Source organism: Sturnira hondurensis, unplaced genomic scaffold, assembly GCF_014824575.4.
Source record: "Sturnira hondurensis isolate 20B ecotype Veracruz unplaced genomic scaffold, ASM1482457v3 Scaffold0011378, whole genome shotgun sequence".
Classification (NCBI taxonomy): domain Eukaryota; kingdom Metazoa; phylum Chordata; class Mammalia; order Chiroptera; family Phyllostomidae; genus Sturnira; species Sturnira hondurensis.
The window spans coordinates 4155556-4174895 of NW_028084009.1; the positions used below are offsets into that span (position 1 = coordinate 4155556).

General features: G+C 49.5%; 1 protein-coding gene across 2 annotated transcripts in view; it reads left to right on the top strand.

Moving 5' to 3' along the window:
- The window catches only part of DOK5 (docking protein 5), a 123353-nt gene extending 111506 nt beyond the window's left edge, over positions 1 to 11847 (top strand). The window contains exons 7-8 of one of the 2 annotated variants that reach the window (XM_037059940.1): positions 3200 to 3314; positions 11338 to 11847. In XM_037059940.1, the coding sequence (XP_036915835.1) occupies positions 3200 to 3314; positions 11338 to 11402 (180 nt within the window). In that variant the 3' untranslated portion in view covers positions 11403 to 11847. Of the gene's footprint in view, positions 1 to 3199; positions 3315 to 11337 lie in introns of those variants that run through there. The other variant, XM_037059941.1, reaches the window with a different exon arrangement.
- Positions 11848 to 19340: the final 7493 nt, after the last annotated feature.

Here is a 19340-nt window from a genome sequence, read left to right on the forward strand (position 1 = left end):
GGACGATTTGGAGGTTTTCATGTATTCTCGGAATTGTGAGGGCGCCACCACACTGGATTCCAGAGCGCTCTCATCACCCCCAACAGAAACGCGTTCCCTTCAGCCATCACCTGGCCTTGGGCAACCGCAGATTTAGCTTCTCTGCATCTGGACCCCCCCCCCCCCCACCTTTTCTGGACATTTCATGCAACAGAAGCACATGCTGTGTGGCCTTCGTTCCTGGCATCTTAGCACACATCCGAACCTCATTCCTTTTTATGGTAATCCGATTACTCTTATTTGTGTAGTTTAATTATCTGTCTCATTAGACGGGGAAGTTCTGCGAGAAAGGAGACTTCCAGGCTCAGAGAAGGGGAGGGGTGTGTCCCACATCACGGAGCCCAGGCAGGGAGAGCTCCCTAAACCGGGAAACGGGTCTCTGACCCACTGGTTACTTTCTTTCCCTGGCAGCGCCGTGATCCCTGGGCCTTCAAAGCCCAGCCCATTAGAGCCATTGATTATTTAGGCCACTGGGCAGTTTCTGAACTCACGTAGGCTGGGTCAGGAAGAGACCCGGGTGCGTCACTGCTGGTTAGGGGCACAGTTTGAGGACTAGAGGGTAAGAAGGCATTAGACTTTCAGGGAAGGCTCGTCTTTCTTCCCTGGTGGGATCCTGAGCTCACACTGCTCATCGAATGCATAGATGTCACGCTGCGCTCGCCCCCGGGGGGACCGGCCGCCCTCACCCTGCCTGTGCATGGAAGCGGATCTTCCCGAGGCCACGCTTCTGCTCATCACGTGAATGACCAAGTAGAATGAGGAAGCGTCTTGTTACCACGACGTCCATGGCCAGGGAGAGCCACGTCCATTTCGCCTGGACCTGCAGCTTCAGCAGGAATCAGCCTTGGGCTCCCGGGGGCTTCTCGTTTTCTGAATTGATTAGGATTTATTTCCGTGAAGTATTCCCCGCCACCCTGGCAGAGGCTGGGTTCGTTCGTTCATTCATTCATTCATCCATTCATTCATCCACCCACCCTTTGTTTGTTAAGTCTCCAGAGGCCCTAGCTAGGTGCTGGGGATAGAAATTAAAGATACAACCCCCACTTTGGGGGAGTTCATGCCTGTCCTTGGGGGCAGGTTAGTGTAGAAGCCGCCCCAAAACAGTCAGTGATCAGACTTCGAGCGGGACTTTGTGTCTGGGAGCAGCGTCTGGTGTCATTAAGGGAGAAGAGATGTCAATAAAACGTCACAGGGAGGTGATTCCCAAGCTGACTCCTGAAGAGAAGGGAGGTCTTAACCCGGTGGCCTGTGGGGATGGGTCTTTGGCTCTGGGAGCCGTGTTTTCGATAGCACTGAGGTGTGAGAGTGGGCGCCCCCTGGTGGCTGGAGGTGACTGGACCCCCGAGACCGGGAGCCAGCGTTGCCACCCAAATATGTTTCTGCATTTTCTATAACCGCCGTGACCCTCCAGCCTCCAAGCTATCTCCCAAAGTGACAGTGCCTGTGGTTATAAATGGGCGTATATTTCGAGTGGTGTCCCCATAACCCAGTTTTTCTAACAATTTGCCAAACGGGAGGTTTCCCAAGAATGTCTCTATCACGTTATGGTAGAAATACCTCTACTTACACATGTTGTGGTTGGGGTAATTTTTATTTTTCTCTTTGAATGTGAAAATACTACATTTATTTTAAAGGAAAAAAGTGTGTAAAAGTGTGTCAGGTTTTTAAAACAGGAGGAGAGTGGGGGAAGGAAGAATATGATTCTTCTCTCCAGATACCCCAGGTTACCCAAATTGAACTCCTCCAGAAATGTAGTGTTGATTTATATTTCCACCAGGGGGCGTTCATGAGCCCCGTTCCTGTCCCCTTCGCTAGGTGGAGCTACTCGACAACAATAAAGAAAAACGAGGGTGGATACTCTCGTTGTTTTCATCCAATCTACTTCCCAAGTCATCTCATCCTTTAAGAATTCGGACATTCTTGCATAAAGCAAGACTTTTTCATTTTTCTCCAAAGACAATGCGAATGCTTCTTTCACCAAATAAGCTGTGCTTTCAAAAGGTTGACAAAGAAGCTGGGAGCCAGGCCTTGCCACGGTCCCTATGAGACATGACATTGCCGTCGTCTCCTCCTCCTTCCATAAGCTTCCTAAAAATGCAGCCGCCGCGAGCGGCGCCGCGGAAATGTGTAGTCACAGGCACGTGGCGAACAACTCGAACAACTCGAAGGGATGGCTTCTTCCCAAGTGTGGTTCTCATAGTAAATCCCTTATTATATTAAATATAATCTCTCTATTGCGGGGAGGCCAGGTAAGCATACCTTGGAAGTGCGGTCCTTTTTCTGTCTTTATTTTCTTGCATCCGTGCAAAGGTGGTCGAATGTAAGCGGGAGTCGCTGGGTTTTTTGGTTTGTTCGCTTGTTGCTCTTGGGTTCTGAGACTTGTCATCCACAGACAGAGAGAAATAAATAGGCATGGAACTTTTCTGCTAGCTTTGTTCTCAGCGTCTTGCCCTTTTCAACGGAAAGGGTATGTGCAAGAAAGTCAAATGGCCTCATGAAACCTAGTGCTGTGTAATTCTTCTTGGGACACATTTTGGTAATTGTTCTTGTGATAAGGACTGAAACGTTCGATCATCACACCTAAATGCAGCCATAAATTAAATTATCTTTGGAGCAAACGGTTATAACCTTTTTTTTCCAACTTCAGTCTCGTCAACTACAAAGATTTTGGTCTCCAGGGTATGAAGTCTCATATTATTTTGGCTGTATTGAATGACTGTACAGATATTTTTCCTAGAACTACCATGCTGATGACTTGTGTAGAGTGGGGAGTTTTCTTAAAAAAAGAAAACCAGAAAACTTTAAATGGGCTTTGCAATTAAGTATTAATAATAATATCCTCCATCTTTCCCCCTGTAGCCAGTCTGTGCTAAGCAAAATGCTAAGCAGGTACCATCTCACACAACACTCATACAAGCAATTAAAATGGCCTTTCCCCAGATTGAGTGGTGGGTTCCTTCTTTGTTGATTAACCCTGCCTTCCTGTGGTTTGCCGTTGCCGAGTGTTCCGTTGCGTGTTTGTGCAGCTAGACCAGGAGCCGAGCAATGGAGACTTACGTGGCCTCCGTGTGTCTAGAGCACCCATGGGGAGTCCCGTGGTGCACGGTGCGATCTCTTTCCACCCCGGTAACTGACCCGCGGCTTTCTCGCCTTGACACAGCTGCAGATGAAGATGGGCGAGCGGGCCGCCTCGCTGAGCACCATGGTGCCTCGCAGCGCCTACTGGCAGCACATCACCCGGCAGCACAGCACCGGCCAGCTCTACCGCCTGCAAGGTAAGTGCCGGCTGCCGGACTGTGCAGGGGCCATGGTGTGTGGGAGGAGAACTGCGCCCGAGTGAGGGTGCCAGCACCCGCCGCCCTACGATTGAGGGGGGCTCCAGTCGGCCCTCTGCTGCTGGATGCCAGGCTCCTGGGCCAGGGGTGCACCAGGGTCTCACCCCCCAGGCACCAGCTCTATCACACATCCTGGGAGAAATGGTTCGCATGCAGATTCTCGGGCCTGCACCTGGGGGATTAAGAGCTGAAGGATGTGGCTGAGCAATCTACACTCCGCACAGATGCCTTCATGGCCTGGGCAAGAGGTCGGGGGTCCATTCGGAGAAATAGTCTGGTGGATGGACCACCAACTGTGTCGGCATTACTTGGGAACTTTCGAGAAGCGCAGATTGTTGCGCACCCCCCCCCCCCTGGCCAAACCTAAGGAGTCAGGAGCTCTGAGGGTGTGGACCAGCCATCCTGGTCCCCCAGGTGAGTCTCAGATTTAGGAACTGCGTCTAGGGGGAGAGAACAAGCTGAGGCCAGGAGTCCTGGGTTCCGATCCAAGGTGACTCTATGCAAATCCTAAGATGCCCCTCTTCCAAAAACGCCGTCCCAGCACCAGGGTACAGAAGGCGCCAACAGGAAAATTCAACTAACATTTTCTTAGACACCCAGAAGCAGCTTTTCATGTTTTTTTAAAAAAATTTATTTTAATTGTTTAATCACTATTTACAGTTTTCTGTCTTTTACTCCATAGCAGCCCCCCCCCAGTGCTCCCCACCTCCCTCCCATTTCTACCCCCCTTAGTTTTGGTCCATGTGTCCTTTATACTTGTTCATGTGAGTCCTTCTCCTGTTCCCCTGTGATTCTCTCCCCTCTCCCCTCTGGACCCTGTCAGCCTGTTCTGTATTTGAGTGTCATTGGTCATATTTTGCTTGCTTGTTTGTTTTGTTGTTTAGATTCCTGTTAAAGGTGAGATCATATGGTATTTGTCTTTCACCGCCTGGCTTAGTTCACTCAGTGTAATGCTCTCCAGTTCCATCCGTGCTGTGGCAAAGGGTAGTCTATAGGAATAGCGGTGCAGGCATCGTTTGGAAGTGAAGAGGCCTGTGGGGCAGCCCTGTGGAAGGACTTCGCACCCATGGGCACTAGACGCCAGGCCCTTGCGGCCCCCACGCTCTCGGCTGCTCCCCATTCAGACACGGGCGCGCTGAGCAGTGAGTGAGCGAGTGAGTGGGGGCGTCGGAAACCAGGGGTCCTGGGGGCAGTGCGAGCTTCGAGCCCTGGTCACCCAGCCTGTCCCCCAGCCCTCCCGCTGGGCATTTCTGCCCCCGCAGAGCTCTTCCCCATGGCTCTCCAGTGCCTCCCAGACTTGATTGTAACCAGCGTGGGACTCTCTGGTGACAGGCACTCCTGAGATGTGGCGGAGGACACCCCCCTTTATAGCTGTTTTCACCGTTTTCGTTTCGTATTTAATTGCGAGGCCCCTTGACCTACCACCAGCTTCTCCGAGAAGCCGCAATGCCAAGGAGGGCAGGACAGCCGCATCTTTTTTATCCTCCCAGGGCCGTGCGGGGGGCAGCCACGAGGCGTGGTGTGAAGAGGGCACCAGGGGAATTTCCCGTGTCTTCTGCAGGACGCCAGTCTCTGGTCACTAGGGCAGGGCAGGGGACGTGGGAGAGCTCGGAAGTAGCTTGAAGTCCCGAATGCAGGTGTGTGGGTGAGTGCATTGCGGAGCAACCGACACCTGCGCTCGCCTCCTGAGACCGGGCCACGCCCAGAGTTGGGTTAGAGTCGGGTGTCACAGATGTCCTCTGTCCCATGTCATCTTCAGAAACTTACAATGTTTGAGTCACACTATCACAGTTTTGGCCATATACATACATACCCCTTACATTGTTTATTCAATCTTGTTCAGTCTCATCTACTTAAGTACATTTACTTTTTTAAAAGTGTATTTCACTACCGTCTGCTGTTATAGCAACTTCTGATATATAATAAGGTAAAGCACATGAACTTATGCTCACCCCAACCTACCGAATGGCTGTACAACTTGACTTTCTACACACACCAAGATAACCTTTACAGAAAAGGAAGGTCTTTTCACACCCCACTTGTCCTGAGCGCAAAAGAAAGTTGAGAACCAGTGGGATGCAGGCGTCACAGAGAGGAAGTTGGCAAATGGCCTTAATTCCTGAGATGCAGCGTGGCCCTTTGAGACTCGCCCACGCGCACCAGCGGTGACCAGCCGCTGTGTTTCCCAGAATAATCACCAAGTCTGCAAAGACACGCCCAGAGCGCTTGAGCCTTGGAGTCCAGAGCACTCGGAGTCCTGAGCACTTACCCCAAGTTGCGATTTCTGGATTGATTAGTGGGCAACCCAGAGCTTCACACTCTTCGGGACAATTTGGACAGAAAATGTCCTATGAAGAAGACACTCAGGTTACAATCCTTAACTAATCCAACTATCCTTAGCCGAAATAAGTACATATTCCTGAGACATACTCCGAGGCCAAGTAGGGTCTTATCGGGGTCCTGGTTGCATAATAATATTTTAAAAGTCTTTTTAAAATTGAAAGCGGATGTTTTAACTGCTGTTAGCATGTGGTTTGTGTGCTCCGGAGGTATCCATGACTACCCCACCCCGTTCATGCCTGGACACACTCGTTTCTCAGCACAGTGATGCAGTGTTTTAGCAGCAACAGCAGCCGGATTTGCACATTTTCCTGCACGCACAGAGCCCTTGTCGTGGTGGGAGGGCCTCTACGAGGTGCACAGGTCTGGGAGGACCCTCGGGGAGTCGAAACCCACACATTCCAAACTAAAAACAGGGACCGCGCCCCCTGGGGAGTGAGGCAGGGGGATCCAGACCATCAAACAGAAACCCCCATTGTTTAAGTTGGTCCTGCTGCTGTTTCTATCAAAAATAGCCAGCTACCAACTGAACAACTCCTCACAATTTGGGTTTAAACCTTTATCGTCAGGTTTATTATTTGTCATGGTGTTACCCGTCATTCAAAAGTAATGAGGGATTGCTATAAATCAGGGTCAAGCTCTTGTGGGTTCAGGTTTTCCAAATGAATACTGTGGCGGTAATGACCTACGAGACAGTCACGGGAAGTGAGTGGTGGTTCAGGTTCGGAAGAAATCAGCGAGGATGAGGGTGACTGTCACAGGGTTCCCGCAGAGGCGATGGGTCATCAAGCCACGTGACTGACCATCACAGGGCTTTAGGGATAATCTTGTCCTCGGCTTTGAAGAAGGCGACGAAAACTTTAATTGTTGACTTTTTGACGCATGCTATGATCTTCATTGAACGCGCCCATTTTTTAAATCAGAATTCTTACCTTATTCCTGTTTCGGGTGCAGAACATACACCATGAAATACGCCATGACCTTGAAGCTGTTAATGCAGGAGAATGGCGTTGTCTTTGCCTCCAAATTATTTTTTTTGCTTTGTGGTTTGTACTAGTTATTTCATCCAATGATTCGTTTTCACATGTTTTTGTTACTGGTGTAGGAATTCGTGGAAATGTGTAGTATCTTATGTTTAATTTGTACCAATTTTTACTGAGCTAGGTCCTCGCCTGCGTATTCTGTGTGGAGCAGGGCCACATTTCTTTCATCGTGGACGTGGCTGTGCAGTCGCCAGAGTTCCTTGAGGCAGTGCCGATGTGTGGTCTGTGTTGCAGGGGACACAGTTTTTCCGTAATTTGTTCTGTTACAAAAATATAGTTCACAGACTGTCTAAAATGGTTTTGCTTACTGGGGGTGGCCACTTACACGACACCTGAATGGGGTAAGTGGATCTATTTTGTTGTTCCACCCAGGCTACCTGCCTTTCTCCTTTCCTTCCCCACCCCCTGGTGGTGGGGGAGGGAACTGCAACCAGGGAAAACTAGTTACATCAGGGCCCTGTGTGTGCCCCATGGTGAAACTGCATCGTATGTAGTTTCTTCTGGTTTTGCTGGTGTTTGTTTATGGCTTGTAATTGCCCTGGCTGATTCACCCACCTTCATGTAGTCTTGGTATGGGAGAATTTATCTGATTTGAGAAACTTTTCATTTCCTCCCTAAAGCTAGTCTTACGGTGTCCCCTGCTGGCTGACTTTGGAGTTGTCGTTTTATTATTAGTTTTTGGTGGCTGAGAGGAATGACTGCTAAGACGTGTTTAATGCACTTTGACCCCTTCTCTCATCCCATTTTCCCGTTGTCCTATAGAACCCCCCTGCTATGCTTAGGTGTACACAGAACCAACATGTCAAGGAGGTTTACCATGAAAACTGGAAGAAATTTATGAGAGAGAAGCACTTGGCAAGGGTTATATTGACACTGTATCTACAAGATTTCTTTAGGGAATGCCTTGAATAATGTAACTGCGGACTCATCTTTTCCCAGTTGTGTTCTATGTCATCCCAACCCTGGCAGACACCCCCCTACTTCCTAAAAGTACTGATGTCTAACAAGTTTGGAGGAAATGCCGTGTGTTAATTCTCCTTTTCAAAATTCATTGTGGCAATCAACGTTCCCGAGGCTCGGAGATATCTTGCAGCAAAGAATCTGTTTAACGTTGTTTAAACCAGAGATCTGCAAATTTGCTGACTAAGAAACCTCTTCTTTCCTTTTTTGTACAAACGTACCACTAGTGAGGGGCTGGATTTGTTCCTTACAAGGAGACAAGGCATTCTTGATGAGTGTCTTTATAAAAGCTACCCTTTCTTGAAGACCTACTGTGTTGCAGGCTTTGCGTGAGGCCTCAAGACACATGATCTCATGTCATCCTTGGAACAGCCACCTGACAGTGGGTCATACCCATTTACAGTGAAGAACCTGAAAATTTGAAGGGCTGGTACTGTGTCCAAGATCACCTATGTACAATAGTCAGTAGCTGAGATTTTCACCTCTCTATCATTCATCCACTCACTCATTTATTTTGTCAGTAAATGTTTATTGAGCAACTACTTTGTGCCAAGCATGGTTCTAGATGATGGGGAGAGAGTGGGATTATTAGATGCGCATGTTTCTGCCCTCCTGGACCTTGTGGTCTAAACAAGGGTCACAGTCGATAATTAAATTCAAACTTGACACACGCCACTTTGAAAAGAAAGTATTTATTGTAGGGAATAGGGAAGCTGAGCTGTTGGGTTGCAGAGGACCATAAAGGAACTCCTTTAAATGAGGAGGTCACAGAGGGCTGTCCTCGTCTCGCCCAAGACCGGCAGTCTGAGAAGAGCAGCCACACTGAGAGTGGGGGAACATGAATCCCTCTGGGGACAGCAGCAAGTGCAAAGGCCCTGAGGCAGAAATAAGCGGGGAGATTTAAAGAGCAGAAGGCAGGCAATGTGGCCGGTACATAAAGGGCTTTAGGAGACAGCTGGGTGCTGGTTGGTTTTCCTGCCAACAGACTGAGTTGGCAAGAGCAGGACTTTATTTCAGTGAAGGCAGAAACCGAGATGCTTGGAGGTTGGTATTTGCTCATGATCACGTGACTGGGGAGTGGCGGAGGTGGCATCCAAACTCCAGGGCTCTGACGCCTGGTCCAGGGCTGCTCCTTGTCTCAGAGGGCCTCGTCTGCGAGTGTCTCCCAGCATGCACCATGCTGTGGGAATAGCTCCTCCACAGGACTGGGTCCGGCCCGTGTGATTTACATACGTGTTTTAAGGATGATAGGTTCTGGGAGCATGTGGCCAGTTGGGAGGTGTTAACATGTGGGTTTTCGATATCCACCCCAACCTAGTCACAGACGTCATGTCTGCAGCGGTTGAGACCGAAGTAAGTCACGGTGAAGATCTGAGCCAAAGTGAAAAGATGATGAAGAAACCAGGCTCTCAAACTTGCCGGTCCCCTGAGCCAGGGGGACGTGCCAAGAGGGAAACAAGGTGGGGTGGGGGGAGAGGTGGGTCCCTGGTGAGCCACCGGCCTCAGTTGCCAGGGGCCATTTGCAGTCACCTCCTGTCCGCCCTGCTGGGGCAGAACATAGGCCAGTGGTACCTCCCAGTGTTACAAGAGAGCAGGTGAGTGAGCACCTCTGTGGGGAAGTCCACGGTTGCTTAAATAGCGACAAGCTAGTTTTATGACCTGTAGAGGCCACAGAACAGGTCTGGCCAGGATGGGGCTGTGGGCCAGTGCCAGCTCCTGCCCTTTCTGTGAACTGCGAAAACGTCAGAAAATCTTTCAGTCCATTTCCCAGCTTTAAGCTAAACACAGCATCCAAGCCACGGTGGAGGGGTTTGGTCAGCCATCGAGATGGAAGCTGCAGTGTTTTTGTTACAGGCTGATTCCAAGTGCACGCTCTCGGTCGCTTTCCTCGCAAACTCGGGGAGTCTAAGGAGCCACAGTTAATGGCACAGAGAAGGGCTTTGCACTTGACCGAGGATTTGGATTTTGCGTTGATACTGGTGGCATGTTGTCCGCTCCCTGCAGGAAATTTTATCAAGCTCTCGTCAAGCCGTACCTGGCTGTTCATTTGTAGTAAAACTCATTATTGCTGGTGCGGACATGTGTGGGGGAAAGAGCACAGAGTCCCTGTTCCTGGTGGCTGGGTGGCTGGGCGGCTGGAAGAAGCGATTTTCTGGTGATGGAGGGTATTTTGGTATTCAGGATTTCTCTGACATTCTCTGCTGTTGTGTGCCACTGACCGTGTGACTAGACGTATGAGTTTCTTATGGTTCAGATCTGAGGTATGTGAGTACCCAAATCTGTGATTTTTGTTTTCCTTGTGTTTTAGTGTTATACCCACAGTAACTTATGTAGAACTTTGTTTTTTTAAAGATTTTATTTATTTATTTTTAGAGAGAGGGGAAGAGAGGGAGAAGCAGAGGAAAAGAAACATTGATGTGAAAGAGAAACACTGATCGGTCGCCTCTAGTATAAGTCCCGACTGGGGACCCAGCGGACAACTCAGGCATGCGCCCTGACTGAGAATCGAACCGGTGACCTTCCTGTTTGTGGGATGGTGCTTCAACCCACTGAGCCACACTGGTCAGGACTACATAGGACGTTAAGGGGGTGTGGACTGAGGTCTGTCAGAGGTCAGAGAATAAACTTGAGGGCCACAGGCCGCCTTCCGCTTTTGCTTTCTCTGTCGGGCCAGTGTTGGACTGCTCTGGGTGTGATTGGGCGGGGCGGGCACGCCCTCTTAGCTGCGGTCCTGTCTCCGTGATACCCAGCGTGACCCGCGCATCTGGTTCCTCTTAGGCCTGCACCCGGTGACCCCAGGTCATTCTGCTCAGGTGTAGGTTTTACTCGCACCGTGTGCGTCTCTAGGCCCCTGCTAACCTGCGCCAGGAGGTGGCAGTAAAACCCCTCATTTTTGTAACATCAAGGGCTCTCCCCACTGATGGATCAGCAAACCCGGGCCTGCTGGGCCTTTCCAGCCTCTCCCGCGTCTGTCAACAAAGGTGTGTTGGGAACGCGGACACCCACTTGTTCAATCCACGTCCAGTGAGGCTGTCTTTGCGTGCTCCCGGCGGCACAGCCGCCATGAGACCACGTGGTCTGCAAAATGCACAATTTTTCACATCTGGGTCTTCGTGGAGAAAGTTTGCCATCTGCCTGTCTGTGTCACAGACGGGGACTGACAGTGGCCATGTGGGCCGCCTTCCTCACTTTCTTGGTTGGTACCTAAACCTGAAATCATAAAGGCCCAAGTGGATTTTAACAAGTCCTTTGTAGCAAGATTTCCTAGGTATAATGAGTATAATACTGTCTTATTTCTGGTCAGGTTTACAAAGAGTGCCTAAGCCAAAAGTTTCCACTGTCCTGTGATTTTTGCCTCACTTTTCCTAAGTGCCCTGGGTGTTAATGGAAACGAGAAACCTAGTGGTCCGAGTATAGCTCCCTGCAAAAGCCACATGCAAATGACATGTTAATCACACAGGCTCTCATGGCTCTCATTTGCATATCACTGTGAGGGCCTCTGGGAACAGTCAGGGTCCTTTGTTACCTATTTTCTGTTCCCTAGACACTGGTGACTTGCTAATCTGATTGTGGGCTTTCTTGATGTGTAACCACTGTTTTTCACTTTCTCTTTGGAAAAGATGTCACCAGTCCCTTGAAGCTTCACCGAACAGAGACTTTTCCCGCCTACCGATCGGAGCACTGACAGTCACTGTCCAGTTGTCCTGGTGACACTCGTGGGACACACCAGCCACCGATCCCCCAGGACGTCACGGGACCCGCAGCGAGAGAGGGGTGAAGGAGAGAAGCTTCCGGCCCTGGGTCATCCTGTGCTCTCATTGGGAAACTGCAATACAAAACCTGTCTCTCTGTTCTTCCTCTTTTCTGTTTGTTCTTTCTTTTTGTTAAAAAAAAAAACAAAAAACAAGCTTCGTGTAATTGAAACACGCTCTGCAGATACCGGCTTCTTGTTCCCCTTTCACAGCTGGGCAGGAAGGAGTCACTGTCACGCAATGATTTTCTATTATAGACCCTGTGTCCCTTGCACTTCTCAGAATCTGTCCTTTTGTGGATTCTTGTGACCTTTCCTTCGGTGTTTCAGTTGTGTGACAGTCGGTACTGACAATAAAAGGCCTCTTCATTACTTGTTATTTGTGTATGTGGTGTTCCTCCCTTAACACACAGTGTCCCGGCTCCGGTCAATGACTGGTAATTGTGTTTGATTGTATTGCCGGTCAGTTAAACCAGCAGGTAGTTAAACCCACGCTCTGGCTCCCCCTTACTATTATGTTAAGAAATTGCTTTTCAAAGGACCCTTTGGCATTCTTTACACGGTGACAGTTTTTTCCCCAATCTTCCCCCCTTCGCTTTTTGGAAAGCCTTTATGTTGTTTGAAGTACCTTCACCAAACGTTTTAAAAGAAAAGATCATTCTTCCCCCAGGTGCTGTGTGGATTCTGGCAAAGTATGGTTTCCCCCGTATCTTCTGTATCTCTGAAGGGACGCAGGTCTTTTCCTCTCCAGCCCTGGGCACGGTTGGGCCTGCCTTTGATCTAAGGACGACCATTTACAGAGTGGGCCTCGTTCATTAACCGGGTCTGTGCTGAGCACCTACTCGTCCGGGGCTCTGTACAGGTAGAGCCCACATACCTGGAGATAAAGAGACACAGGCCCTGTCCCCAAGGACCTGAACTGCAGAGGCGTCTGACAAGAAAATGAGGTGGCCGTTCCCATCCAGTGTGCCACCTGCTAATGGGCCCCCAGAGGAAGCGACAGGGCCACACAGTCCCCTGGGCTGCCTCACCAGGGAACTGACTCTTGCGGGGTCCTCACGTTGGAGTGGGTACACAGCTTCACAAGAGCGTAGGGATGGCGTCTGCCAAGGTCATGGCCAAGGTCATGGCCCTGTTGCATGCAGGTCAAACAGGGGATATCCAGTTAAATTTGGATTTCAGTTGTGCAATGAATAATCTTTTCGTGTAAGTGTGTTGCGTGGAACATCATTACACTTTTTAAGAGTTTTCATTGTGTATCTTCACTTCGAGTTTGACTGGCTGGTCTGTTTTTCTTTGCTAAGCCTGGTGACCCTATTTCCCAGGCCCTAGAACTGTGCCTGACTCACGGCCTCTGCTTGAAAAACACATATTGAACAGGTGGGTAAACAAATGAACTTCTATCTTGGGGAGAGAATGCCTTCTAAAGGAGGCAAGTGAACACTGATTACTGGGATATGCTTTCTCAGTGCCAACCACAGGGATACGCCTTTCCAAATTCATGATTTTCACCAGAACATATTATCTTTTATTTTCTAGGAAAACATTTTTTTACTAAACCCCCAGAAAGGGCCATAAATAGGTTTGTTTTATCATTTGTGGTCTTTCCAAAAAGTATACATTTTCTCAGAGTAGAGATTGACCCGTGAAACCCCAAAGGCCCGGCTCAAATCCCACTGTATCTGAGTTACTTGGGATTTCCAAAGACACTGCTGGACAGCGGTGCAGAAATATTGGGGAAGGAGGGTTACACTGAGCTGAGAGTTAATTAGTGGATTAAGGATATGCAAATGACTTGTTGCTAATGGCTTTGCTGGCCTGCATTCGTGTTTTAGCTGCTTTTCACATGGTTTAGCTCCTCCTCCTTCCCCCGGGTGCATTCCGATTCATGGAGCACAGATTTGGTTCCCCACGCGTGTTTGCTAATTCGCCCACTGTTCATTTTCCTGACTCTGCCTGGCTCTTGTTTTATCTTCTTTCTCTTCTAAAACCTTCTCACAAGAGGCTCCCTGAGAGTCCCAGGGCCCTGGCAGCCCACGTCAGGGATTAAGTTGAAGGAGGAGATAAAGGAAATGGAATTAAAGGAATAATTATAATTTTAATGAAGTCAGAATTGCTGAAGCAAGTCTAAAGCTAATGAATGGGTAAAGAAATGTTGCTGAGTGTAGTTAACCACCAGTCAGACCCCTTTTAGAACATTTTAAAAGAGAAACATATTCTCAAAAAAGAGTGTGCGTTCTATAATGAGGTGATTCTAAGGGCCTTTATGTCAGGCTCTGCTCCAGGCACTTGTGTTATCTCACTGGACCCCCACCTCAGCTCTAGGAGGTAAGTATTATTGTTCCCATTTTACAGATGAGGACACTGAGCCTTCAGGAGTTTTGATAACTCTAAATAAGATGCCCAAGATCTCTTAGCTCTGTTAAAAGGTAAACTGGGGCACATTAAAAATTTTAACAGTTTAGCCTTGGCCAGTGTGGCTCAGCCGGTTGGGCATTGTCCCACAAACCCAAGGGTCGCCGGTTCCATTCCCGGTCAGGGCACAAGCCTGGGTTGGTTGAGGGTTTGGTCCCGGTTGGGGCTCATATGGAAGGCATCCAACTAGTCAATGTTTGTCTCTTGCACTGATGTTTCTCTGCCTCTCTTTCTCCCTCCTTTTTCCCCTCTCTCTGAAAAAAAAATTGAAAAAATACACATTGAAAAAATTATTTTTCAGAGTTTATTTGAGCGTACATGGATTTGCTATGGTTGGAAGGCCTCAGGGACGGGAGCTGTGGGAGACGCAGATGGAAGCAAAGCCAGGGCATTGTTTGCCGGGAGCGTGAGTGGTTTCCTTACTTGAGAAAGCCTATTATTGGCTGCAGCTTCGGCTGTTACGTTGCTTCATTTCCTTGCATTCCGGGGCCCTGGTGCTGGCTTACAGTCTGGTTTGTGCACGTGGGCTAACAAGGCATTAGCACCACCCAGACTGATGGCTTCTTTGTTCAGTTTCTTTAACAGCTATTCCAGGGCAGACTCACCCTTGGCCCAGGGCGTTCTGATTCCTGAGCCCGTTGTACCATGTGCTACCCTAGGGGGCAGCAAACTTTCCTTTTAAGAGCCAGAACATGTTCTCTCTTGCTATTATATCACTAAAGCAGCCACAGGTAATACATAATAAATTTATGGGGATGGCTGTGTGCCAATAAAACTTTATTTTGCAAAAGCAAGTGGCAGGCTGAATCTGCCCACACTGTAGATGATAAGAACCACAAAAACAATCTTTTGTTAGTTTCAGGGTTTTGGTAGAGGCCAGGAGAAATGGAAACACTTCAATCCCTGGCGTTAACTAAGGGGAAACACAATTGGAAGTGACTTTGTCCCTAACCTGAGTGTTGAACACACAAGTAGGAGAAAGAGGGGGGGGGGGCGCGTTGGATTTCAAAGCTGCAGCGGATTTGTGCACAATCCAAACTACATGCTAAATACTTTGCCAATGTTGCAAATACACTGAAATCTGGGGACTAAACTGCAGACTGTGTCTCAGACATAGTCATTTCAGTTTTGATTATGTTCTGATAAAAAAAAGGACAATTTTTTTTTTGGTGGGAGGTGGGGTGGAGCATAGAGGAGAAAATTCCAGAAAAATTCCATATTTCTGTTCGCACCATCAAGCCAATGCCAAAAAGACCTCTGGCTCCGTTGGAGGCAGGAGGATGCAGCCGGTGCTAAACCGCTTCCTCCAGGAGGACAGCCCGGGTTTCTGAAGTTCACGGGTTTCCCACGAGTTCACTCGCTGAGTCCTCTGGGTGGGCGGGGCTGTGCGGTAGGTAGTTGTTCCTGGAAACGCCTGCGGGAGCAGCAGCCCCACCTTCCCTGCACAGAAGAGAGCACACCTGATTATGATTTCTCTTGGGAACAATCTTGACTTTGAGAGGGGAATAAAGCACCACCTCATAACAAAACCTGCTTCCCGGTAGTTCCGAAGGAAAAAAAAAAAGCCTCCATTTTCAGCTTTCAGTGAGGACTGCTAACTCCAACTCCATACTTTCCACTCCTGTAAAGGTTGCAAGTCCTTTTGGTTAGATATTGGAGGTCAGTGGGCCAATCCTCTGATGAGAGTCAACAGCTGATTTTAAAGCAGATTGTCGGCTCCAGCCCCGGCGATTCCACCCATCCTGAGGCAGGACTCGGGGATAACCATTGGCCTGCATCTGTGCTGAATGAGATACGNGCGGTAGTTGTTCCTGGAAACGCCTGCGGGAGCAGCGGCCCCACCTTCCCTGCACAGAAGAGAGCACACCTGATTATGATTTCTCTCGGGAACAATCTTGACTTTGAGAGGGGAATAAAGCACCAATTCGTAACAAAACCTGCTTCCCCGTAGTTCCGAAGGAAAAAAAAAAAGCCTCCATTTTCAGCTTTCAGTGAGGACTGCCAACTCCAACTCTATACTTTCCACTCCTGTAAAGGTTGCAAGTCCTTTTGGTTAGATATTGGAGGTCAGTGGGCCAATCCTCTGATGAGAGTCAACAGCTGATTTTAAAGCAGATTGTCGGCTCCAGCCCCGGCGATTCCACCCATCCTGAGGCAGGACTCGGGGATAACCATTGGCCTGCATCTGTGCTGAATGAGATACGGCGCCCCCAGGTCCGGCTCTCTGAGCCCCTAGTTATCAGATGTTGGCAGACGACGCCCACCCAGTAGGGCTGGGGTGGGCCCCGTGGATCTGCGCATTCAGAGTCCCCAGGTTTTCCCAATGCAAGCGGCATACAATCAACCCTATTTTAGGAAACCTTGACTGGAGAGAGGTTCCCATCAGGTGAGACTTGGCACCTGAGGGCGGTCGGTAAGGTGTTCTTAAGCAAGACAGCGTGCTGGAGTGAGCAGGCCAAGGGGGGCTGCCAGGAGCCTCCAGGAGCCTCCAGGAGCCGCCAGGAGCCGCCAGGAGCCACCAGGAGCCACCGGCGAAGGGCACACAGGTACAAATGCGCTCCGCGCGGGTCACACGCGGAAAAGGGGCTCCCCAGTGGCGTTTTCGGTGCCTCTGCAATATTTTCATTGTTGCTATAACAACTGAGAAGGACATTCGGTTTGACCTCCTTTGTTTCTCTGAGTGGCGTGAAGGGCTCTTCTTAGAAAAAGCCAGCCAGGAGCTGCGTGCGGACGACTCCGAGGGGCGGACTGCGGAGGACGTGCGCTCGAGGGAGTGGGGAGCGGGAGGGAAGGGAGGCAGGCAGCGTCGAGTTCACCAGACTCTCTCCCACCCCCACTCCCTTCTCCGCGTTTCCCCCTCCTTATTGAAACCCGGACTTGATTTTCTTAGCCATTCTGGCCTTCCCTCCCCGGCTGAAAAGCAGCGGCCGCTTGGGTGGATTTAAAGCCACTGGATTTGGGTAACAATGGTTTTTGGGCTCTGAGTCCTCTTGCGTGCATCTCTCTGTTCTGCCGACCTGTGTGTTTTGTTGCTGGTTTATGTGGGAGAACAAGAGGCCAAGAACTTGGTTTAATCGTGGTTTTTTTTTCCCAGTAGATAGTTCCTTTGTTCCGGCCCAACTGATGAGGCGCATGTGGAAATCCTCTCTCGTAAGAGTCCATGGGGCCCGCCCCAAGCTGACCTACCCTATGCTTGTGAAACTGGAGTTTTACTGGGCACAGTTGTTTATGTATTCTATACCTATGCCTGCCTTGGGGGCACAGCTGCAGAGTTGAGTGGACCTGCAGAGCAGGGCCACGTGTCCCCTCCAGGAAAGGTTGGCTTCCCTCGGCTCTTAGGACCCCTGCCCTCAGGAACCAGAGGGCCAGGCAGGCTTCCCGGCTTTAGCGTCACCTGTGAAACTAACGTGATTCCTGGAAGGGAGGAAGGGAACCCTTAGCCCTTCTCCAAACAGTTTGCAAAACTGGAAGGTCCTTCAGGTTCCAACCTAGATATCAGGCTCTTGGCGTACTTGCCGAGACCCATGCCCCCTCCCCCCGACCAGATGAAGCCCCTGGTGGCAAGTGTTGAAAATACTCGGACAGGTGCCTGCACAGTGTTCATTACAGTTGATGGCGTTTTCCTGTGGTTGTGGATAGCCCTCCCAGAGGGTGTGTGCTGTATCTGTTCTGTTAAACTTTGTAGGGAGTTGGCTAAAAAGTTCGTTTAGTTGTTTGTTTGTTTTTCCATACTGATGGCTGTAGTAGTGCTTAGTGGCCTTGAACTTCATCTGAAACAATTTTGTTAGTTGTCCTATCAGCATGCATCTAAAAATTTTTCAAAATTGGTGAATTTCTGTGCAGCCATTTTAATATCGAAGATGAAAGAAGGTATGCAACATTTTCGGCATATTATGCTTTAGTATTTCAAGAAAGGTGAGAATGTAACTGAAATGCAAAAAAGGATTTGTGACTGATCGAATGTGTCAGAAGTGATTTGAGAAGTGTCTTTGCATTGTTGACATTGTAACCAAGTGACTCTTTGCTGTGGGACTGTCCTATGCATTGGAAGATTTTGAGCGGCACCCCTGGCCTCTACCCACTAGAAGCCAATAGCAGGAGATGGCCAACATACTCAAAACATCCAGATCAATAAAGTTATTGGTGAAAATGAAAAATGTGCCTTTCATTTTATAGGAAAAAAACCACATAAACTTTTTGGCCAGCTCAATGTCACCAGCAAAATAGCACCAAACAACATAGCTGTTGAACTTTGCGGGCGCTTGTTCAATAATCATGTCAGAGTTCAATAGAAGGAGAGATGGTAACAGATGTACCGTGAAGTCACCGTGGCAGGGAACACGGGAACCCCTAACTTTTCTGGGAATCCTGCCGCGTGTTGAGTGTAATCCCTAGATCATCCCAGTGAGGCTGATGACTCCCGAACCCACGCACTTGGCTTCCACACTGCAGGTCCCAAACTGGGTGCCAAGGCACCACGGGTGCCAGAGTGAGTCCGCAGAGGCGCTGTGGGACACACGGAATTTTTTCAGGAGACGGCAATACTCATCACCTAGTGGATCTTTGGGGACCCCTGGCTGGAGGCTGTTCAGGGTCAGCATTGGATCATGCTCCATTCATGTCTACGATGTCATTTTTGTGAAGTGAGGCGTTTGGCAGTTGCTGTGATAAAAAGCGAAAGCACCACATGAAAATCAGTGTGGCCTAGGAAATGGGAGGTGGGGGGGTCTAGCCCGACACCCAGATTTGGGGAGGGTCAGTGCCAACCGACACACACCTTTATCAAGGATTTGTGGTTACTTAAGAATAAGGTGAAACTAGTCTTTCCTTGGATTTTACTGTAGGTTTTAACAGCTCCTAATTTGTTAGGGTGTAATTATTTCTTCAATGGAACCACTAGGTATTTCTTCTGACCGAAGGGCGCCGTGACGTAAGTATTGAGCTATGGAGAGCCCTGTGGACAGGAGCTGTGTTTGCCTGCCCCGCTACCTGGTTTCATGGGTGCAACCTGTGTGTTCCCACAGGCTCCCCACTGACCGGGCCCCACCCCTGGTTTCAAGCTCCGTGGCCATCATCTTGAAATCCTTGCTATTTTTATTTTGAACTTGTGTTTGTACATGAACTCTGACAGCCCATGGAGCAGGCGTGTGAGCAGAGCAGGTACCTGAGTGGGAGTGTGCCCTTCGTTGTCCCCTGTGGCGTTCCCGATGCCTGTGAACACAGATTTCCTGAGGACCCATGATGTATGGGCGTTGCCTGAGCCCCAAAGCAAGGACAAGGTTAAGTGTGTCACGTCCACCTGTCGGCAAGCAGAGGTCCTGCTCCACAGCCAGTGCGAGAGGCTCTCCCTCTGACCCAGAACTCGCTGCACTTGGGCTGCTTGGTATCTCAAACAGACGTCCTGTCCTCATGCACGACGTCCCTTCCCTCCCTGCGAGACATGGAAAGGAAGGAAAG